Source organism: Gobio gobio (genome assembly GCF_949357685.1).
Source record: "Gobio gobio genome assembly, chromosome: 22".
In the NCBI taxonomy this organism is placed as follows: Eukaryota; Metazoa; Chordata; class Actinopteri; order Cypriniformes; family Gobionidae; genus Gobio; species Gobio gobio.
Window position 1 is genome coordinate 40,498,754 of NC_137118.1, and position 22,853 is coordinate 40,521,606.

General features: G+C 37.8%; 1 protein-coding gene across 1 annotated transcript; it reads left to right on the top strand.

Annotated features, from left to right (window-relative positions):
* Positions 1-47: 47 nt before the first annotated feature.
* rasa1b (RAS p21 protein activator (GTPase activating protein) 1b) lies at positions 48-20,940 on the top strand. Its single transcript, XM_079804884.1, has 26 exons — positions 48-147; positions 551-1,216; positions 1,325-1,477; positions 1,649-1,784; positions 1,880-1,950; positions 7,154-7,271; positions 7,378-7,409; positions 7,535-7,587; positions 7,658-7,808; positions 7,906-7,984; positions 8,068-8,191; positions 8,276-8,432; positions 8,513-8,600; positions 13,609-13,689; positions 13,774-13,931; positions 14,013-14,089; positions 14,178-14,350; positions 15,350-15,509; positions 15,582-15,724; positions 16,854-16,969; positions 17,077-17,163; positions 18,126-18,193; positions 18,291-18,379; positions 18,474-18,551; positions 19,858-19,992; positions 20,070-20,940. Exons 2-26 carry the CDS (start codon positions 723-725, stop codon positions 20,151-20,153), a joined length of 3,105 nt encoding a protein of 1,034 aa, XP_079661010.1. The 5' UTR covers positions 48-147; positions 551-722; the 3' UTR covers positions 20,154-20,940.
* Positions 20,941-22,853: the final 1,913 nt, after the last annotated feature.

A 22,853-nucleotide genomic window follows, 5' to 3' on the forward strand; every position in this document is an offset into this window, starting at 1 on the left:
GTATTTTGTGTGAAGGGTGGCAAGGCACGGGCACGCGCCTCAGTCAGGAGCGCGGCGGGCGGGCTCACGCGAGGTGGGAGTGTGTTTGAGGGGCGCGAGGGCTCCGCGAGACTTCACAACACAACTCTCAGCATGAAACTAGCCAAAGTGAGTGAAACAAAAGTAACGATAAACTTCCTTAACGTCGCTTTTAACATCTCTTCCCCACTTTTTAACACTCCTGCCTGACTGTATATAAGCCTGAGCGCTCAACTAACCTCAAACGCTGGACTTCTGTGGTGTCAAACCTGGCCAGAACCAAACTAAGCTAACGAGCTAACGCACATAGCCGTCATTTGTATGCACATTTGATTTTATTCTGTTTTTCTTTTGGCGTATTCTTGCTGAAACGCAGTTTTACAGTTCCTCATAATAGTTTTGAATGTTTATTGCCAGATAAATAATATCTTGTGATTACAAAGGCAAAATGTGCTAGCATCATGTGTAAACATAATGATATTTCTAAGCCATATTTCAGTTTTTGAGTTACTGTGTCATTTCCAATTTTCAGATAAGGAGAAAATCAAACAATGAAGACCTGAAGCTATCTCTCTTGTGTTAGATTCAAACCAACACACTAAAATAGAGGGAAACTGTCTCCTAAAAGGGAATAAAGGTGTAGTTGTGGGTTTCAGGAGGGGAAACCCTCCTGAACTTTCATTGTCAACTGTCCCAGGGTGACAATGATGGCAACCCAGGGTGGCGGCGAGGAGCCTGATCCCTTTTCTGTGGTGACCCGGATGACTGGGGCAGGAGGGGACGGGACCACCCATTTACCAGCCTGTTGCAGCCAGGGCATACAGATCTCAGACCTGAGCTCAACTTTGTCCGTCCATACCACGGTTTTACCACCTAAACAGCCTCCTGGGGTCACATATTCCATCTTTAGGAAGGATCCGAGACCTGGAACAGTCATGTTTGCCTCAAAGGGGGGTGGTATTAGTGCTGGACATGTTATATTGGGGTCTTTTTCAGGAGTTGGGAGGGGGATGTCAGATCCTACACTGGAAGGTGCTGTCGGTCGAATACCATCCACATCCCTGAGCCCCGAGGTGGGCCTGGCAACCCCTTCGTTTCACTCGCTGGGTATAGTTGAAGAAGGTGATTCTCTGGATGTGCAGGAAATTGGAGAGGATGAGGAAGTTGTTTTAACCCTCACTGCACCACCTCCTAATCAGTGAGTCACTGTAATATGACATTTTGTATCCTATCGGTGTATATCATAACTGATGCAAATAGTAAAAGATAATTTGGCAAGTACGTAATGGAGTTTGTAACTCGACAGGTGGTATCATGGGAAGCTGGACCGGATGATTGCAGAGGAGCGTTTGCTTCAGGCCCGGGAGGCCGGCAGCTACCTCATCAGGGAGAGTGATCGCCGCCCCGGCTCATTTGTGTTATCTTTCCTTAGCATGACCAACACAGTCAGTCATTTCAGGTGTTTGTTTTTTTTCTCCTAATCTTTCTCCATAGCTTCAGAGTCTAATCGAAGCACATCTTTCTATTTAACCATAATGACAATTAAAAAATATATATTTTTAATCTAAAAGATTGTATGCATTGATACTGAGATGGTGTCTGTGGTGACCGGAGTAATGAATGTTCGCAGGATCATCGCCATGTGTGGCGATTACTACATTGGAGGCCGTCGTTTCTCCTCTCTGTCAGATCTGATTGGTTATTACAGTTATGTGTCCTGTCTGCTGAAAGGAGAGAAGTTGATATCACCAGTCGCCCCTCCAGAGGTAGACACGCAATGCACACATTTTGTATTATTTAGAAAAACTGATGATGTAATTTCCACATTATATAAAAAACAAATGTTTTTTTTTTTTGTAAGCCTGTTGAAGACCGCAGGAGGGTGCGAGCAATTCTCCCATACACCAAAGTACCCGAAACTGATGAGATCAGGTAATTTGATTTCATGTTATTTTCAAATACTGTATGTACACTAACATTTAAAAGTTTGAATTTTCTTATAGGAAATAACATTTATTAAGCAAGGAAACTTTATTTAGGTCAAAAGTGACAGTAGATACATGTATTGTTATATATTATATATATAAATATTTATACAGTGCTACTTTAAAGTTTGTGAACCCCTTGCAGAATCTGTTAAAATGTGAATAATTTTAACAAAATAAGAGGTATCATACAAAAACGCATGGTGCTGTCCTGAATAAGATATTTTTCATAAAAGATGTTTACATATAGTCCCCAAGATGAAAAAATAGCTGAATTTATTAAAGGGGTCATGAACTGGCTTTTTTCTTTTAATTTAAACTGTTGTCTGAGGTCAACTTATGACATTTGTGTGGTTGTTACATTCAAAAACTTCATAATGAATAAGTAATAGGGGTGTAACGGTACACAAAACTGACGGTTCGGTACGTACCTCGTTTTTGAAGTCACGGTTCGGTACAGGTTCGGTACAGCAGTTTTACAAAATTGCTTTTTATTTATTTTTATTAAACAGTGGTTTACTGAAAAAAAAAGTGTCTGTCCTTAAATTAATTAAATTATAACTAAAAGTTTATTGAAGATATTGCTGTGTAAACTATATAGGGAGCCCTACTTGCACATTAATATTTAAGGTTAACAACAGAACCAAAACTATTAGCCTAAATTCAGTTGCTATTTATTTTTAGGTATAATAATCAACACCCATAAGCTTCACATAAGGCTGTTTTTGCATTAATTTCTAAATCTAATTTCTAAAATTATGTTTTTTCTCCAATTCGTTGTTGAAAGATAATCATTTATACACAGTGAGTGTCATTTTCATTAGGGATGCACCGAAATGAAAATTCTTGGCCGAAACCGAAAACCGAAAAAGAGGAAACCAAGGCCGAAAACCGAAACACCGAAATAAATTATGCCAAATATTAGTACCATAGCATTTATGGCTATGACTGTGTACTAACTTTACTAAAATCAAGGCATTGCAATTGCATACATTAATATTAACGTTTCAAAGAATAAATCAATTACAAGTTATGCCAATATTTATTTAGCACATTGCAACAATGCACAGTATAAAATAAAATTCAAACTAAAATGTTTAACTTGACCCCACTCATTTGTACATTAAATAATAATGTACAGGCCTACAGAAAGGTTTTTAAATTAAATGTTCTCTCATAAAAACAAAGTGCATTTAGGTCTAGTGCATTTAAAAATTTTCTCTGTAGGACTACTACAAGAAAGTGCATTCAGAACAAGTGCAACTGCTTAAAGATAAAACTATTTTCTCTGTAGGCCTTCAACATAGTGTATCAAAGCAAAGACTGCCATAGCCCATATGTTAACTGTAGAATAGGGGTGTAACGGTACACAAAACTGACGGTTCGGTACAGCAGTTTTACAAAATGGCTTTTTATTTATTTTTATTGGTTTACTGAAAAAAAAAGTCTTTCCTTAAATGAATTAAATTATAACTAAAAGTTTATTGAATATATTGCTCTAAACTATATAGGGAGCCCTTACTTGCACATTAATATTAAAGGTTAAAAACAGAGCCCAAACTATTAGCCTAAATTCAGTTGCTATGTATTTTTAGGTCTAATAATCAACACTCAAATAACATCGTACACAAACATGTACACTTCACATAAGGCAGTTTTTGCAATAACTTCTAAATCTAATTATAAAATAGTTTTTTATCCAATTCGTTGTTGAAATATAATCATTTATACACAGTGTCTGTCATTTTATTTAAACATACATGAAAAAATCAAGACATCATTAACAGGTTAAGTAGAATATAATGAATATAACGGCTAATATAGGTCATATATTTAGTGAAAGAGTTGATTTCTCTAGTGAACTAACAGCTGTGGACACTGAGGTGCCTGAGGTAAATGATGCTACATGACTGTTTAGTTTACAGCAGTTATATTGAGGGTCTTTCTGCCGTTGAAACACTGACTGAGCGATTACACCACATATGATACGTGACAGTAAGTTGTAATGTATCCTCAACACACCTTAGATGTTCATTCATGTTTATTCTTAAGGAAGAGATGATCGATCGCGCTCACAAATGATCGCGTTCACGCGCGCGCGCTGCCGCCAGATTGAAGTGTGTTCCGCGCTTAAAACATGCCCACTGTTAAAGATTGCGTTCGGTTTCACAGTGAAGTCTGGTCCTCTTCTCATCATGAGCTCTTCTCATCATGAGCTCTTCTCAACATGAGCTCTCGCTGTCAGTGCCTGTGCGTGGAGCAGACGTGGGTGTTTCTCAGATATACTGAAATACGTCCACACCGCAGACATGTTGCTTCAGACAAGCACGTGCAGGTCGCGGTTTCTGTTTGCGTCATCACAACATTTCGGCCGTGTTGTTTCGGTGATAAAAGTCTTTCGGACGAAAACCGAAAATGCACTTTTGGGGCATTTTCGGCCGAAAATTTTCGGTGGCCGAATATTCGGTGCATCCCTAATTTTCATGACCGGTTTATTTAAACATACATTAAATAATCAAGATATCACTAACAGGTTAGGTAGAATATAATGAATATATAGGCTAATATAGTGCATATATTCAGCAAAATAGTTGATTTCTCCAGTGAATTAACAGCCGTGGACACTGAATGACTGCCTGAGGTAAATGTGATGCAACATGACATTGTTTACAAGCTGTTTTAATATTGAGGTCTTTTATCAAACAAACACAATGATTCATCTCTCATCCACCCGCGATTGATTGGAATGGTTTTTTTTTAATTACTTGGCCGGCCCGGTCGGTGAATAACCACGACCCATACACACACACACACACCGCGCAAGAAAGGAATGTTATTTCACTATTTAAGATTTGGTAGCCCGTCTGAAAAACACATAGGCCTGGGACGTTGGGCTTTGCGAACCCTAGCCCATAATGTTACAAGTCCGAGTCTGATCACGAATGAACCAATAACACCTCAAATAAAGGATTCTCCAGCCCGTGACAGCGCGCTAAGGTAATCAATACGATCTGTAACAATGCAATACTATCACATATAAAAACATGTTTTACTCACATAAGTGTGTTGCATCATTCCTGTCGGATCCAATATAGAAGGCACAGCATTGTGTTTTAATCTCAATATGTCTGCAAATCCAGTCTCGACTTGTATACAATCGATTCCGTGGTGAAATTAAGCAAACAAACGCGTAATGTTTTACGCAAGTGAGCTGGATTATTGCTCGGTAGCGCGACCCATTTAGCTCCACGAGTCGGTGGGCGTGGCTACATAAGCAGGCGTACTAGGGATGCCACAATTCTCAATATAATATTGAACCGTTCGGTACGGCATTCACGGTTCAATACGCGCTTGTGAATTTCGGTTTTTCATTAAATAATAATTTTTCTACAAATGCTATGATTTGCCTCCATCCCAATAGCCTACTGAACAACGAGACATACATTCACATCACACGTTAGTGGTAGAGTTATACTCACGGAACACTATAGTAATTCACAATCAAGAAAGTTCATGATTTGCATGTGTTTTAAAAGCCTTGCAGGTAACATTCGCGTGCACTGTTTTAACATGCGCTTTTCCGAGCGCGCGCACTAAACGCCTGTCAAACACGTGATTACTGAACTAAGTAGTCGTCTTACTGTGCTAATAATACTGTCAAATACACACAAGGTTAACACAAACAAAGTCGGTTATGTCTAAAGTGAAAGTAAAATCGCGTGTGTCTGTATATTAGATGCACGGAGGTCTTAAATGGACAACAGGGCAGTAGTGAACACGCGGTCCTTAAAGAGACAGTTCACCTCTAAAATTATGTCATTATTTACTCACTCTAATATTGTTCCAAACCTGTATTCATTTCTCGATGAAAGAATTTTCATTTTTGAATAAACTATCTGTTTAATGTTAATACAACAACAAAAGACAAAGAGAAAATCACTCGCTGCTCTTGACTGAAAAAAACTAATACAGTAGCTTTAATAAGAATCAATGTATATTTTATAGTGAAGTCTATGTAGTGTTTTATTTTTGCATTTATTTATTCAATTTCATACTTAAATGCTGCTATACTACTGTTGTAATTCTGCCAGTGTAAATCTTTATATATATTTATTTTATATTTTACAATACACTAGGAATGTGTACAAGGGTTTTTTTTAAAGTAAAGTTTTAAGTTTAAGTAAGGGTTTTCAATTCTTTTAAGTAAAATAAAGAAAGAGTATTGCAATAAAAAACAGCCTTTTTTTCTCCTTAACCTCTTGCTGTTCCTGTTGCCTAAGAATAGAATAACAAAAAACTGATGTGACAAGCCATTAGAACCGAACCGAACCGAAAACCATGGTTAAAAACCGAGGTATGTATTGAACCGTGGACTAACTGTATTGTTGCATCCCTAAGGCGTACATATATATCTGTTGAGGCAGCGTTTCTGCATTCTATGACGTTAATGGTCGACATATTCTGAAATCGATCGTTTGCTGGACCTGGTGTCAATAAAAGCTTTTCTTTGACTAACAAGGAAGTTTTCAGCTCCAAAACTTACAGGATATTCTTATATCACGATTAACTTTTATATATCAAAGTCTCAAGGGAAAGTTGAAAGTTTCTCAATTCATCAACCCTTTAAATGATCCTGTTCAAAAGTTTATGATCCCTTGATTATTAATTCTGTGTGTCGTTACCTGGATGATCCATGGCTGTTTCTTTGTTTTGTGATGGTTGTTCTTGAGTCCCTTGTTTGTCCATTCTTCAGAAAAAAAAAAAAAAAATTCACATTTTCACAGATTCTGCAAGGGGTTTACAAACTTTCAAGTAGCACTGTATGCATTATAAAAAATCTTTACTGACACTATTTATATACAATTATAGTATTTATTAATAATTATATATTTTTGGGTATTATGTTTATATTTTGTTTTCAGTTTAATTTTATATAATAGTTAAACTTTTAGTACATTTGTTTAGATTGTGTTTTTTACATTCCTATTTAGGTTTAGTGATTTTTTTAAATTTGGGTTTAGGTTCAGTCTTAGTTTGTCCATTTAGTAATTAAAGTGATTGTGAATTTTCGTTTAAATAAAATATGTGATAGAACAAATTCCATGTCATTGTGATTAAAGTTTACTTAAATGGACATCTTTTGCTCAAAGTTTCTTCAAAGGCGACACATTTATAGTTCATAATGAACTGGAGGATGGCTGGTTGTGGGTGACAAATGTCCGAACAGATGAACAGGGACTCATAGTTGAGGACCTGGTGAAGGAAGTGGTGAGTGGAAACGCTTCAGATTTCAAAAATATGAGTCAATTATTGGAAGAATATCAAAAGATACAGTACAATGACAGAAGTTGTCCTTGTATTGATACTTTCACAGGGACGTGAGGAAGACCCACATGAGGGAAAAGCGTGAGTTTAATTTGTTTTAATTTCTAGTTGAGAAGTAGTAATGCAAACTATGTACAACATAATATTTAATTATATTCATGCATCTCTTGATTTATGATCTGCTCATCATCTTTTGTCTGTTTTAGCTGGTTTCATGGCAAGATCAGCAAGCAAGAGGCTTATAATCTACTGATGACAGGTCTGTCAGAAAAAGAGAAAATAAACGTTTAAAAGCAAACTACTAAACTTTCTCTAATCGCTCTCTCTAGTTGGGCAGGTGGGCAGTTTTTTAGTACGGCCATCCGACAGCACACCTGGGGACTATTCGCTGTACTTCCGCACCACCGAGACCATCCAGCGCTTCAAAATCAGCCCCACCCCCAGCAACCAGTTCATGATGGGAGGCCGTTACTACAACAGGTAAATGCTATCTGCAAGTGTTTTAAGGCTTTTGGAATGTATAAAATGGAGTTTCATGACACGCATTGCTTGTGTTTTATTGTTTGTGTTTATACAGTATTGATGACATCATTGCACACTACAGGAAGGAACAGATAGTTGAGGGCCACAACCTTAAGGATGCTCTATCTGTCCAAGTACGTGCGACAACCATTTAGGAAAACTCTTCATTTTTTTAATGTTATTGTGTCAAATGATTTGAAATGTCTGATTTCATCAGCACCAGGAGCAGGTGCTTACAGACACTGTCGAAGGCAAAGAAATCTACAACACCATCCGTCGAAAGACCAAGGATGCTTTCTATAAAAACATTGTGAAGAAAGGTTATGTCCTGTTCAATAAAGGTATCTCCAACATTTCAGAGTAGATTTACGTTGAAGGCATTTTCAAACTCATTTTACTAAGGCATTGTCTTGTGTCTTTCATAGGAAAAGGAAAAAGATGGAAAAATCTATATTTCATCCTTGAGGGTAATGATTCCCAGCTGATCTACTTCGAGAGTGAGAAACGAGCGACTAAACCAAAGGGTTTAATTGATTTGAGTGTGTGTTCCGTGTATGAGGTCCATGACAGCATGTTTGGCAGGTTTGTTTCTCACTGTATTACGTGCTGATAGTAGTTCAACTTAAAATTAACTTGAATTACAAATAAGTATTTTTTTGCAGGCCAAACTGTTTCCAGATAGTTGTGCAGCACTTTAGCGAAGAGCAGTGTATCTTTTACTTTGCGGGCGAGACGCCAGAACAAGCTCAGGTAATGATTCTTTCATTAGCAATGCTGGCTAATACACTTTCATCAGAGTTTGTGTCCAAGTGTTAAATCACACATCTTCCATGTTTATCAGAGTTTTTGTCTTGAGTTTAGCATGAGAAATAATGCATTAGTAAGTCAATCGGTTTCAGTCCTGCAGTGAAATTTCATTGGTCTAAAATCCATCTCCCAAAACACTGTCCAATATACTGTTGGAGGCTTCATGCCTATATATGCGTGGTCTGGTGGACTACCTTCACTGATTTCGCATTCCATCAGTAAGAGCAGCGTGTGAAGGTTGAATTACCAGAGAAATAGCACAGCTGTACATAAAATATTGCAATGAACACAGCATAATAGGAGACATTTCGGAGTTCAAAAGAGGACATGTTGGTGCGCATCTCGCTGGCTCATCTATGACCAGGACAGCAAGTTTTTGTGTTCAGGGTGTCCGCGGGGTTGTAAAAGGTAGTAAAAGGTAGTAAATTAAATTAGCCAAAATTAAGAAAAGTCATTAAAAAGTTGTAAACGTCATCTGACGAGGTATTACATTTTCGAGCCCAATTATTTTTAGATACATTTTCAATTAGTGTTAAGTACAGGCCTTTTTTTTCTACAATTTGCGTGGATTTATTTATATGTTGAGAGTAGGACCTGCGCGATATCATGTGAGGTGATGTTCATTCGTGCGCGCGCTGAAACAAACTGGGTCCACGGCTGGCTTGCTGCCAAGCATGTAACGTTACGCAAGCTCGCTTCCATTCAGAAAATAAAGCATGAGGAAATGCAAGTTCTCGGACCTCTGGCTGGAGGACTCACGATTTAAAGACTGGATTAGGTCTTTAGTTTGCAACAGCCGCGAGGAAGACAATTAATATAACCTGGGTGGGGGTGAATGGCGTCAAATCGCATATGTAATCATGTAGCAGCCACCAAGCTAGGATGCGCGGACATAGCGAGCAGCTTCCCATATCAATGTTCTGCGCTACGGATGCATCAACGACCTCAACCTCCACTGCTTTGCCCTCAACCCCGACTGCTCTCCCGATTCACACCATTGCAGTCAGCAGTAACGTTAGTCCTAGCAGCATCAACAGGTGCGTGTCAGACTGCAGACGCTATGCCCCATCACCACCGCTACATTGCAAGCTGAGGTGTTTAAACCTTGCAACTAAACACCACTCTTTATATTTGAGCGATGGCATTGAAAAGCTGTTTCGATATATGCAAGTTGCTTAAAGCTAGGCATACACGGTGCGATTTCAGCAAGCTTACCTACTCACACTGTACGAGTAGATCGCATGGGATGTAAAGCCAAAGCTCACGGTTTGTGCTCACACCATGGCTCGGATCGTCGAGCGCGATTTGTCTGCTCACTATACGAGTGAAATATGCGCGAAAAACCTATAACAGAGAGATAGCCTATCAAATGCATCAGCTATCGATATCAAGAGGATTTAGCATTTACAATTTATGTATATAAATGATTATTATTATTATTATTATTAGGGTAGGCCTACTTTTATTATTAAATTGATATTACATTTAATTTGCCCCTGTGATAATTTCGTAATGTATCAATGCATAACCGACACGCTGCATAATAAAATAATAGATAGATTTGCTTACTCCTCATTATTTAAATACATTTTACCCAATTAAACAAGGAATTATAGGCCTATAATTAAAATGATTATCAGTCTATAATATGTCAGAACACTACAATAATATCAGTATTATCAGAAAGTAAGAGCAGCTTTATTTTAAAAACAACTTGTTTAACACGAAATGGGCCTATACTTCTCTTCTAATTTGTTTCACAATATGGGCCACAAGAGAAATATTTAGAATATAAATTCAGACAGTTATAGGCTATACGTTATCAGCATATGTTAAAGCAGATTTATATAAATATAAATAAAATCTCTTGTCTCTGTGAGAATATGCGCCGAAAGCTTGTCATATTTTGCTTTCACTTTCTGTAGTGAATAATTGACTAGGTTTGAGACTTCACCGACTCTCGTGCACTTTGCGTTTTTGTGATATCCACTGACTGACTCGCCTTAATGATTTAAAACGAAAAAGAAAAAAAATCTATATTGCGCCGTGAAAATTGCTCTCGTTTCCCTCTGTACACTGCACAAACTATGAAGAAGATGTCTCCTTCCTCTTCTGTCTTTATTTCTATTCTCATCTCTGTGGGCAGTTGATGTTAAGTTATAATGACCTCGTTACATTGTGATGCAATATGTTATTCCATTTGGAAAGATATTTAATTTACGCTACTATAGTTGCAGCTTGAAGTCGCGCTGGTATTAAAAAATATTTTTAAGGTAGTAAAAAAGGTAGTAAAAGGTATTAAATTCAACTTAAGAAGTTCTGTATATACCCTGGTGTTGTATCGAGAGCTATGGTATCCAGGGTAATGTCGGCATTTCCACCTCATAGGATGAACAACTTCCAACAGGAGTAACTGGGGACACAAGAGGAAGCTGTCTGAAAGGGATGTCTAGGTACTAACCCGGATTGCATCCAAAAAAACAACACCGCTTTCCAATTCACTGCAGAATCAAATGCGCGCCTCAGCTCTCCTGTTTCCCCCAAAACTGTTCGTCTGGAGCTCCACAGGGTCAATATTCACGGTCAGGCTGCTATTGCCAAACCTTTGGTCACTCGTGCCAATGTCTAATGTCGGTTTCAATGGTGCCAGCAGCACAAATCTTGGCTTGTGGACAATGTGAAACGTATTGTTCTCTGATCTTCATCCATCTTCACTGTCTTTTACACATCCGGGAGAGTTACGGTGTGGAGAAGCCCCAAAATGAGGCTCAACACCCGGACTGTTGCTGCCCAGAGTTAAACATGGGGGTGGATCGGTGATGGTTTGGGCTGCAATATCATGGCATTCCCTACTCTGCTTGATGGGCGTCACTGCCAAGGACTGCCATTCTGGAGGACCATGTGCACCCGATGGTTCAAACATTGTACCCTGAAGGAGGTGCCGTGTATCAGCATGATAATGGGCTTCAGTGGCTCTGCACAATCCCAGACAAGGAATAGGGTCTTATCTAGCGAAGCGACCGGTTGTTAAAAATATATATATATTAAAAATTAACATACTTTTTAACCTAAATTGCTCATCTTGCGCTGATCTGCGACGTGCCAATTATTGTGCAATCACGTCGAAAAGGTCACACTAGACATAGGCGGAAGTACCGCCCCAAGCGAATGTGCGAGGACTAATACAAATGCTCTTTACCAAAAAATACTCCCATCTTCAACTTCAAAATCGTCCGACATTGTTGTTTTACCATTTTTGCTAAAAGGTAGCCTAGAAATCTAGACGCACCCTAGCGGCAGCAAATCTAATTTGCAGCCAGGGTAGTCTAGCAACTCTCCGTTGGCGTGCGAGCTGGAAAACCCAAACTCTGGTCAGGCCAATCACATCGTGTATAGAGTCGGTGGGCGGGCTTAACATAATGACGGCAGAGTTGCCGCGATTCCGCGTGATACTTGTAAACGAAGCTGGCGAACAGCGGTCTTTCGAATCGGCTTTGGCCACGACTCTGGAAGACTTGGAGTTAAGCTTTTCTTTAAGAAAAGAACAAAGAACAGCACTGAAGTCATTCTTAAGAAAGGCAGATGTGTTCGGAGTTTTGCTGACCGGATACCGCATAAGTTTAATCCATCAACTAGCTCCGCTTCACCTTCTTCGTTGCTCTGGTTGGTTGTAGCGCTATCCTATTGCGTGCAGAGGGAATTTGAAAGACAATCGTTTATCCCGCCCCTCGGATTGAGCCCTGATAATGGTGAGTTCCCAGACCCAACATCTTGATGTGGGTCTGGCTTCTCGGGCTAGCTAAAGGGCGTTTGTATTAGTCTTCGCGTGTGTGCTTTGTAAACACGGGCGGTACTGCCTACGTCTATTGTGGCCTTTACAACGTGATTACATAATCATTGGCACGTCGCAGGGCAGCAATTTGATGAGCAATTTAGGTTAAAAAGTATATTAATTATTTTATTTTTGAAATTACCGATCGTTTCGCTAGACAAGACCCTATTCCTCGTCTGGGATCGCGCAGAGCCTCTGAAGCCCTTCGAAGCACTTTGAAAATGCATTGATTTGGACCTTCAACATTTTGGTTGCCATGGAAGTCTATGATGGGGAGAAAAATCCTGGAATGTTATCATTTTGAAGGGAACTAATCCTTTAAACATCTCCCATAGCCTGCACAGTCACCAGATCTGAATATTATCGAGTTACTTTGGGCTGTTTAGTCTGGAAATATTTTCCTCCATCAGCATCACACCGTGACCTGGCTAATTTTGTCCACATGGTTGGATTATTGTAATGCTCTATATCTAGGCATAAGCGAATCTCTGGTTACTCGTCTTCAGTATGTCCAAAATGTTAACAAGTACCAGGAAACGGGATCATATAACACCTGTATTGATATCTCTTCACTGGCTACCTATAAAATATAGAGTACAATACAAGGTGTTAATGTTTGTCTACAAAGCATTGCATGATCGAGTATATAAAGGACATGTTAATTCCTTACCAGTCTCGACAACATCTACGCTCCTCTCAGCATGTTCCTAGCCGTGACAGCTTGTGGCTCCTGCACTTTGGAATGTGTTGCCATTATCTATAAAATCCTCAGCAAGCATGGACAGTTTTAAAAAAGGACTTGAGGATTTGCTTATTTTAACAGGCTTTCGGTGTTTGATTAGGTCTGAGAAATGTGGGTGATTGGTTGTATGATTTATTCTGGTGGCATGTCTGTTGCTATTTTATGTTTGTATTGTTGATTTATTTGTTATTTATGGACAGCACTTTGGTCCATTTTAATGGTTTTGAAAGTGCTTTATAAATAAAAGTTGAGTTGAGATGTTCTGCAAGAGTAAGTTATATATGACTTGTGTCGCACAGTAGAAAACTGAATACGATTGTTACATTTATTCTTGCTCTGTTCTCACACCCTTCATCTGTTCTTTCTGAACTGTGTAGGACTGGATGAAATGTCTGCAAACCTTTTGCAGTAACTTGAGGAAACCCAGCCAGCCGTGCTCAAACAAACGCCTGCGCCAGGTAAAATCTCAGTTGCTTCTTGACATCTAATGTCAATGAATCTCCACAGTGCTCCCCTCATGTGTTTCTCACGTGTCTTTACAGGTCAGCAGTTTATTTCTGAATGTTGAAGAGGCTCACAAACTGCCCAGTAAACATTTCACAAATGCTTACTGCAACATATACCTGAACAGCATTCAGGTAGCAAAGACCCATCCGCGGGAGGGCCAGAACCCTGTGTGGACAGAGGAATTTATTTTCGAGTAAGCCTCTTCCTCAGATGTTGATATTAATTCTGTACAACTGTGTATCTTTATTAACGTGCTTCTTGCATATTCCTGCAGTGACCTGTCCAGTGAAATCAACAGGTTTGAGATCAGCCTGAGCAACAAGACGAAAAAAAGCAAAGAGAATGATATTTGTATGTTCCTCTTTATTACTTCATGCTCAGACTTTCAATATTGTTTTGTATAAGGAATAATGTACGGTGGTCTTGTGCTCTCCCGCAGTGTTCATGTGCTGCCCGCTGTGTCGGCTCCAAAGGGGTCAGATGATTGACGAGTGGTTTCCCCTGAGCTCTCACGTGCCCCTGAAGAACGTGGTGCCCAGCTCACTCCGCCTGAGAGTGCGCTACTCTGTGGAGAAGATCATGCCTGTGGAGGTGTACAGTGAGTTAAAAGAGGTGGGATTTTCATTGGGAATATACATGTCATATAAATTAGGCCAATTGGCTAGTAATTGTTTTTAGAAATTACAACATATTACATTTAAATCACAATGTTAGAATGTTAGTGCTGATGAAAGTGGCATAATTTTTATTGAAATGATAGAAAATACAGAGTAATTGAGAAATATTCATAGCATTTTAGTGTTTCTAGTATTATTTATATACTATTATAGTTTTTATTAATATTTTGAATTGGTTTTTATTTTTGTTTTAATTTGTTTTTTTTGGTAATTTTGTTGTGCTTTTGTCATCTTTATTGGTTTTTTTATTATTGTTAATACTATTTAGATTGATTTTTATTAAATTATAATTGTAGTTCCGTTTTAGTTTGTATTTATTTCATAAATAATTGTAATATTGTGTGAGATGGTGGTCCAGTGGGTTAAAGCATGGAACTTATACGCAGAAGGTTGCTGGTTCGATCCCAGCGGTCACCACCAGTGTGTCCTTGAGCAAGGCACATTACTCCATGTTGCTCCAGGGGGATTGTCCCTGTAACAAGGGCACTGTAAGTCGCTTTGGATAAAAGTGTATGCCAAATGCATTAAAAAAACATTAGAGCTCCAATTATTATTAGTGATTATTGGTGCTCATTTATTAATAATAGTTGTTAATTATTATCAATATTGAAAAGAGTTTTGCTCTTTTTTCAGGATTATTTGAGGAATATACATTTAAATGAAATCAAACAGAACTGTTTTCTGTTTGAATTTAATATTTTATTATTATAAATTGTAATAATATTTCACAACATTACTGTTTTTACTGTATTTGTCATTAAATAAATACAGCCTTGGTGAGCATAAGACACTTCTTTCAAAAACATTTACAAAGTCTTTATTATTCCAAACTTTTGACCGCCAGTGTATTTTTTCAATTAAAAAAGGTTTTTAATAGTTTTAGTTAACAACAAACAAATATGCCGTGGTTTATGTAATATTTGATCCTTTACAGCTGGTTCTGCTGAAGGAGTTGCACGTGATCAACGCTTTGGCCCACGTTTGTGGACAGAACCGCACTCTTCTGGCCAGCGTTCTGCTCAGGATATTCAGACACGAGAACCTGGAGGCCCAGCTGCTCAGAGAGCTCAATGACCGTGAGATCAGTGCTGAAGGTACTTTAGTTTATTCCTCTGATGTTGCAAGGCTGAATTCTCAGAACTTCACAGAGTTGCTTGTTTTTCCAGATGAAGCTACAACTCTTTTTCGCGCCACCACTCTGGCCAGTACTCTGATGGAGCAGTACATGAAGGCCACGGCCACTCCATTCGTTCACCACGCTCTTAAAGACACCATACTGAAGATCATGGAGTCTAGACAGTCCTGTGAGGTATTGGTTAAGTGGCATATTGTAGGGCTGTCAAAATGGCTGAAAAACTACAACTTTTATTCAAAGGCGTCATTTCAGTTAGAGGGGAAAAGCTTTTGACTTGTCTCCTGAGGCCACAAGAGGGCGCAATGAGCAAAATATTAACGCACCACATTAAATTGTTTATTCAAAACAATGAATTAACATGACTGTTTGTGCAAAAAAAGTGCATACTGTTCATAAATCACGTTTATAAATCAAATATAATTTTGTATATTGCATAAACAATTCTGAACAATACAGCATCATGTACTTATGCATATTTTAATACAAAGAGCCGGAGCGCCAGAGTACTTTTTGAGATGCAGTGGAATGGGAACAAATCCAGTTTCAAGATTTCTAACGATCTCAGCTTCAGCGTCATCACTACAACACACACCCTTACGGCATTGGTCCTGGCTTTTGTTCACACATGGCGTTTTCTGGGACTGATCTCAGCAATGTTTTTAGGTTCCCATCCCGGGATCAATGCTCTGTGTGAAAGGGGCTTATTTCTGCAATGTTAAGTGAACATCACAGCACCACCACATCAAGTGGGTTCAACTGGATATTCTAACAAAAACATTAACACACAACACTACTACATCATCATCACATCCCGTGCGCCACTGATAAGGCTGCCTTACACCATAATGCACCATAAAATGGATTTTTATTTTAAATTCAATGAATATTTGACAGTACTAGCATATAGATGATCATATCCTCCTTTTGTAGCACTTTCTTTTTTTTCTACTGAGGTCTGCTAATGATGTTAGTCAAGGTTTCTTGCATTAAAAACAATTATTTACTTGTTAGTTATAATTATATTGTATTTAATTAAGTGTCATTATTTGTACTTTATATGAAATGAACAGTTCGATCCACTCGTTAACCTTTTAGAATTACATGTAAACAGGGTCTTAAATACTTAAATATCTAAATAACCATTGTTTTATGACCGTCAAATGACGCTATCAATATGCTTCAAAAAGCTGTTTTTGCAGCTGATGCGTCCTAATTTGATGGTCATTTGTGAATGTCATTAGAAATGTTCAGTAACCTTTTTATGCCTGCCTGGTAAATATATCTTGTTTCCACTATAAATTAGCTCAATCCCTCTAAACTGGAGAAGAATGAGGATGTGAACGTGAATCTCGCTCATCTTCTTAGCATCGTGTCTGAGCTGGTGGAGAAAATATTCATGGCTGCTGAAATCCTGCCTCCGTGAGTCTCTGACATGACTTTTAAGGAATTCAGCCAATAAACCCTTCAATCATGATATAATGTGAGAGAATGGAGTTTTTACACGTATTGTTGCCTTTTTTTTGCAGAACTCTCAGGTTTATTTATGGGTGTTTACAGAAAGCTGTACAGCAAAAGTGGCCTAGAAACACAACCATGAAAACTAGAGTTGTGAGGTATGGATTGTTTTTTATTATTATTTAATAACATGAATAAATAATAATCAAATGAGTTTAACACAAATCAGGGTTCACACTCATCCTGACAAATGTTCCAGTCCTGGTAAACACATGGAAAATTAGAGAAAATGTCCTGGAAAATCTTGTCCTGGAAAATGTTTATATATATATATATATATATATATATATATATATATATATATATATATATATATATATATATATATATATATATATATCTTTTTTTTTTTATTCTTCAGTTTTTCTTTATCCGAGTACAAAGAGATGAGCAATGTTCAGGAATGCTGAGTTTTGACACGAGAGTAGTATTTTCAATGATGATGTTTAGTCTTGTGTTGCCACTTGCGGTAGTTAGCTAATGCTATCAACTGCTCAAATGTATGTTTTGATACATTTGAGCAGGTAATAGCGTTGCGTGATATAAACCCACAAATGTGGGGAAAAGTTTATATCTCGCAATTCTGACTTTTTTTCGCAATTCAAATTTTTTTTGCACAATTGCGATTTTTATATCTTGCAGTTCTTGACTTTTCTCAGTCAACTGCAAGTTATAAAGTCCAAATCTGAAGAAAAAAAGAATTGCGAGTTTATATCACAATTAATAAACTCGCAATTGCGAGACAAAGTCAGAATAGCGAGATAAAAAGTCACAATGACCTTTTCTTTTTTTTATCCCGTGGCGGAAACAAGCTTCCATAGTCATAATGTATGATTAAGAGCTCATATTAAAAATGATAGTTAAGTCATGGCAATAAACTGTATATGTCTTTTAAAGATCCTTGTCTTTTATTTCCCTCGTAGTAAAATTGAAAATGTCCTGGAAAATGATCGCTGAAAAACCTTGCAATTATATCTTTTTTAAATTATGAATTAGTATAAATATATCAACAAATATAAAATGTAATATATGTATTAAAGTAATGTGTTGTTTCTTTCAGTGGATTTGTCTTCCTCAGATTGATCTGTCCTGCTATTGTCAACCCAAGAATTTTTAACATCATTGCTGGTGAGCTGTGAATGACCAATTCAAATTGTTTAAATTATGTTTTTATTAAACAGGCATGAACAACATATTCTTAATCCTGGCATGTCTATTTCTGCAGACCCTCCTTCCCCTATCACATCCCGGACACTCACATTAGTGGCCAAAGCAGTCCAGAATCTGGCCAACCTGGTGGAATTTGGTGCCAAAGTAAAAACAAGCTCTTAAGTGTATTTCAATTGTAGACTTTCCAGGCTCTATAATCATTGCTTTCTTCAAATTCTTATTTTTTCCCCCTTCTCAGGAGCCGTACATGGAAGGAGTGAATCCATTCATCAAGAGCAACAAACACAGAATGATCATGTTTTTGGACGAGCTTGGGGTTTGTCAGCATCTCTAATGGTCTAATCTCTTATTTTGCTGCAAATGTTGCTAGTACATTGAAAAAAAGTAGGGCTGTCAAAAGATTAATCGCGATTAATCGCATCCAAAATAAAAGTTTGTGTTTACATAATATATGTGTGTGTACTCTGTTAATTATTATTTATATATAAATGCACACACAAGCATGTATATATTTAAGAAATAAATATTATTTTATGTATAAAACATTATTTTTATATATAAAACATTTATATAGATTATAGATTATATAAATGTATATACAGTATATACATGCAAATATGTATATTCAAGTATATACATTCTTAAATATATACATGAATGTGTGTGTATTTATATATAAATAATAATTAACAGAGTACACACACATATATTATGTAAACACAAACTTTTATTTTGGATGCGATTAATCGCGATTAATCTTTTGACAGTCCTAAAAAAAAGCTGTAGGATTTACAGAAATTGCAAGGAAATTTCACAAATAATTACAGAGAAACGTTAATACATTAAATTAAACATGACATTTTGAGGTAGAAAGACTGAAATAGTATTTTATTTTCAAACATAATCAAATAATATGTATTCTTTTTACAACTTAGAAATATTTTTTTGCTGTGTAACACATTCACTCAAATTGGACTTCCACCAGGGGGCGCAAATCCTCCATGATCCATATTCATCAATATGGAAATACACTACAGCTGTTTCCATCCAAATTTGCAAGTTGCCAGATTGCAAATTTAAGAATAAAGAGAATAAAGCACCGTTTCCTTCCTAAGCGTTTAAGAGAACGAAATGGTCACTTCCTGGGAAATTGGCACAAAATATTTAATAAAAATGGAAGATTCTGCATTCAGGGAAGCCACTGTGGCTGCACGCTCAACAATGACTTGCATTGAGTGTGCAGACGAAACTCAATAAATGCTGTTGTACCCAAATCATTCAGATGACAGACTTTGGCTCAGGCATTTCGGAATGATCAAACCAACATTTGAGATGTTGTGCGTGTGCAATGAAATTGGTCTGCTGGTTAGTCCAGTTCTCTAATCACATTCACTGTTGTTGAGGCAAAAGTCACGTGCTTTGAGGGATTTATTTGGTTAATGTGTTTCCATCGTAGTTTATTATTTAAAACAAAAAAAAAATTGGCCTCAATTGAGCATGTTTAGAATTAATGTGCATCTTAACGCTTCCATCCAGCTTTCTTTATGCAATATTTATATGAAAATGTGTATAAGCACAACAATGAAGTCATCTTCATCTTCAATTATTTTTGCTCTTTTCAGAACGTCCCCGAGCTGCCTGAACCCACAGAGCACTTTAACACTGACCTGGCCCGTGACCTCGCTGCCCTTCACCAGCTCTGCGTCACACACTTAAATGAACTGAGGATACTCAGTAATGAGAGAGGCACGCAGCAGGTAACATTATATGACACATATGACATATTTCATACTGAGAGCCAGTACTTGTGTCTCACGTTGTGTTTTTGTCACAGCACATCTTGAAAAAACTCTTGGCAGTCACTGAACTTCTGCAGCAGACCCAAACGCAGTATGCAGTGACCAACAGCGGCCGATAGACAGTCCCACACCCTTTAAAAGCTTTTACATGTCTGTTCTGTGACATTATAAACCACTTTTGATCAGAAGCATCACAAGGCAGTGTGGACAGAGTGAATGTTTGTGTTTATCTGCACAGCCTTATTCACAGGATGTTTTCATAGAGAGAAACGCATATGAAGCAAGAGCTGTCATAAAAAGGACAGAGTGATGTTTCCAGTGTTTGTTTTCTGTAATGTTAAACACTATTACAGTTTTTGCTCTGAGAACAAACTAAAACCTACATTTTACTGAGAAGTCTGGCTTGACAAGTGGATAAATAAGAAAAGAAAAATCATTTATCTAACTGAAGCTGCGGAAAACATGCTTAGAAGACCAAATATGCTTTATGAACTGTTTTCTTTCATCAAGAGAAAAACGTTCTTTATATCTGATTTCATATATCTATAGGAACTACCAAGAAGTGCAAAAGAAGCTATTTTGTATCAAAACTATTTTCATACTTGGAATCATGGAATTGAAAATAATGCATTTTGCTTTTGGATTGTTCTAAAATGATTCCCCGACAATATGCATAAAGATGTGGGTGACATTACACTATCAAGTATGCATGCACTCATTTAATACATTCTTGTAAAAATACAATAATTGTTTTCTAATATATATATATATGCAAATAAATCATAGGATTTGTCATTTGTTTGTCAGTTTTATTTCTTACCATTTTTATTTACAGTGTTCATTCTGTGTCGTTTAAAATTTTATATTTAAGATGGTTTTCTCTCAGGAATAAATCAATGACTATTCAGATAAGCCTTAAAGTATTTTGTTGTTTTGTAACAGTTCTTGTTTAACTAAAGGCTGGAATACACTACACAACTTTAAAATCTGAACACACTTGCTGGCGTTGTAAATTAAACACATTGCGCATGAAACCAATGTGATCTGAAAACGCGTCAAGTTCGTCACCTCCGACTGCCCAAAATATGACTGGTTGTGAATGCGCAAAAGTCAAATAGTGTATTCCAGCCTTAAGATAAAAAAATCTTGTCGTCTTGAAAAATGTTTACAGTTTTACCTCAAGATGGCAGCATTTCACTTCATTCTCAGGATCAATGATATGTCGAAATTGAGTCCTCTGTGCCTTACAATGAATTCAAAGCTGTACTATGTTGTGAATTATGCTTTTATAAAACGTTTACTAAAAAATATAAGAACATTATTGAAATGTAATATAAAAGCAAATTATACAAGTGCAATCCTTCCGCTTGAAGACATAGATCCGGGGCATTAAGGGTAATAGTAAACAGTGCAGCGCAGTGAGGCAGATTAGTCGTCTAGGTGTTTTAGCGTGGCTGAACTTTACGTTGACAACACGGTTAGGTGTGTGTGTGTGTGTGTGTATATATATACACGCATATATTCACACACACATACGCCTATGACCTTATTTTTCATTCTGTACTCGACCCTATCGCGACATCTCTCCAGTCCGCGTTCGGTCCAACCCAAACCCGCAGGCCCGACAGAGCTGCAGGACTCCGGTGGAGTGATTTAATTGTCCTGTAACGAGGCACAATAGAGATTACAAGCACCCACCGACAGCACAGTTGGCCAGCAGAAGGGACTCTATGCCCTCTATTCCTGCCTCAGTTTTCTTATTATTTGCCTCTTTCAAAGGGCCCAAATAGAGCCCAGCAGGTTTGAGTAAAGAGACCTGAAAGAACGTCTTCCTACTAACTTTTCAGGCAGTGAACAAAAGATGAACGTTTATCTTTTCCCAGCAATGATTAAATCAATGTCAGCACAACTAAAATCAACACGAGAGCAAATGAAAAGAGCAGAAGTGCTGTTTTGACCATGTAAATTACAAATGAGACGTTATGGGACACATTATCCATGGATCATTTCAAGGTGGAAAATAATTTCCATTGGATAGGAACGTCAGATGATGTGCTTTAGATGCATTACACCCCTGTGTGTCATCAGTTGGGAGTATAAAAACGTGGGCCTGTAGGTTTGCACTTACTGTAGAGGATTGTGGAATAACATGCAAAAAGAAAAAGGATGATTGATGGAATGTGGAAATGCATGTCTATAAATATCTTTAGCCCATGACCTCGTGCCCTGTGAACTACATATGTCACCCCGAGAGCAGACCCCATGCCCTTAACCACTCTACTGGTTTTGTGAACTAAAGGAGGGCAAGGTCTATTTTCAATTATGGGTTTCGGCCCCTCTAACACAAACCATTTAACCCCTGACCTCCCTTAGGGCAGCCGGACTGCCTACTGCTGGGCCGAGCGTTACTACCACCTTGTAATCCACACGCTGTGAATGGCCGAAGTACCGCGAGCAGCTGCCCTCTCAGTCCACGCACTAACAACCTGCTTAATCCATTGAAGTCAAAACCAACAGACCTGCCCTCCACTTCAGGGGACTAGTCATTGAGTCCTGAGTTTACAACATCCCGCTGTCCGGCCTGTATGTTTCACAAAAGAGGACAGAACTGACTTAATAGACTACGAACAAAAAACACCTTTAAATAATATCATTATCTCAGTATATACATCGAAGATATTTTTAGGAAAGCATTTTCAGCAACATATTTTGTGCTGGCAATTTAACAATGTAACAAATAAATGAATTCTGGGTAAAGCAGTGCATTGTGGTTAATTTTTTTGAGCACACTTCCCACAAGAGCTGGAATTACCTTAGAA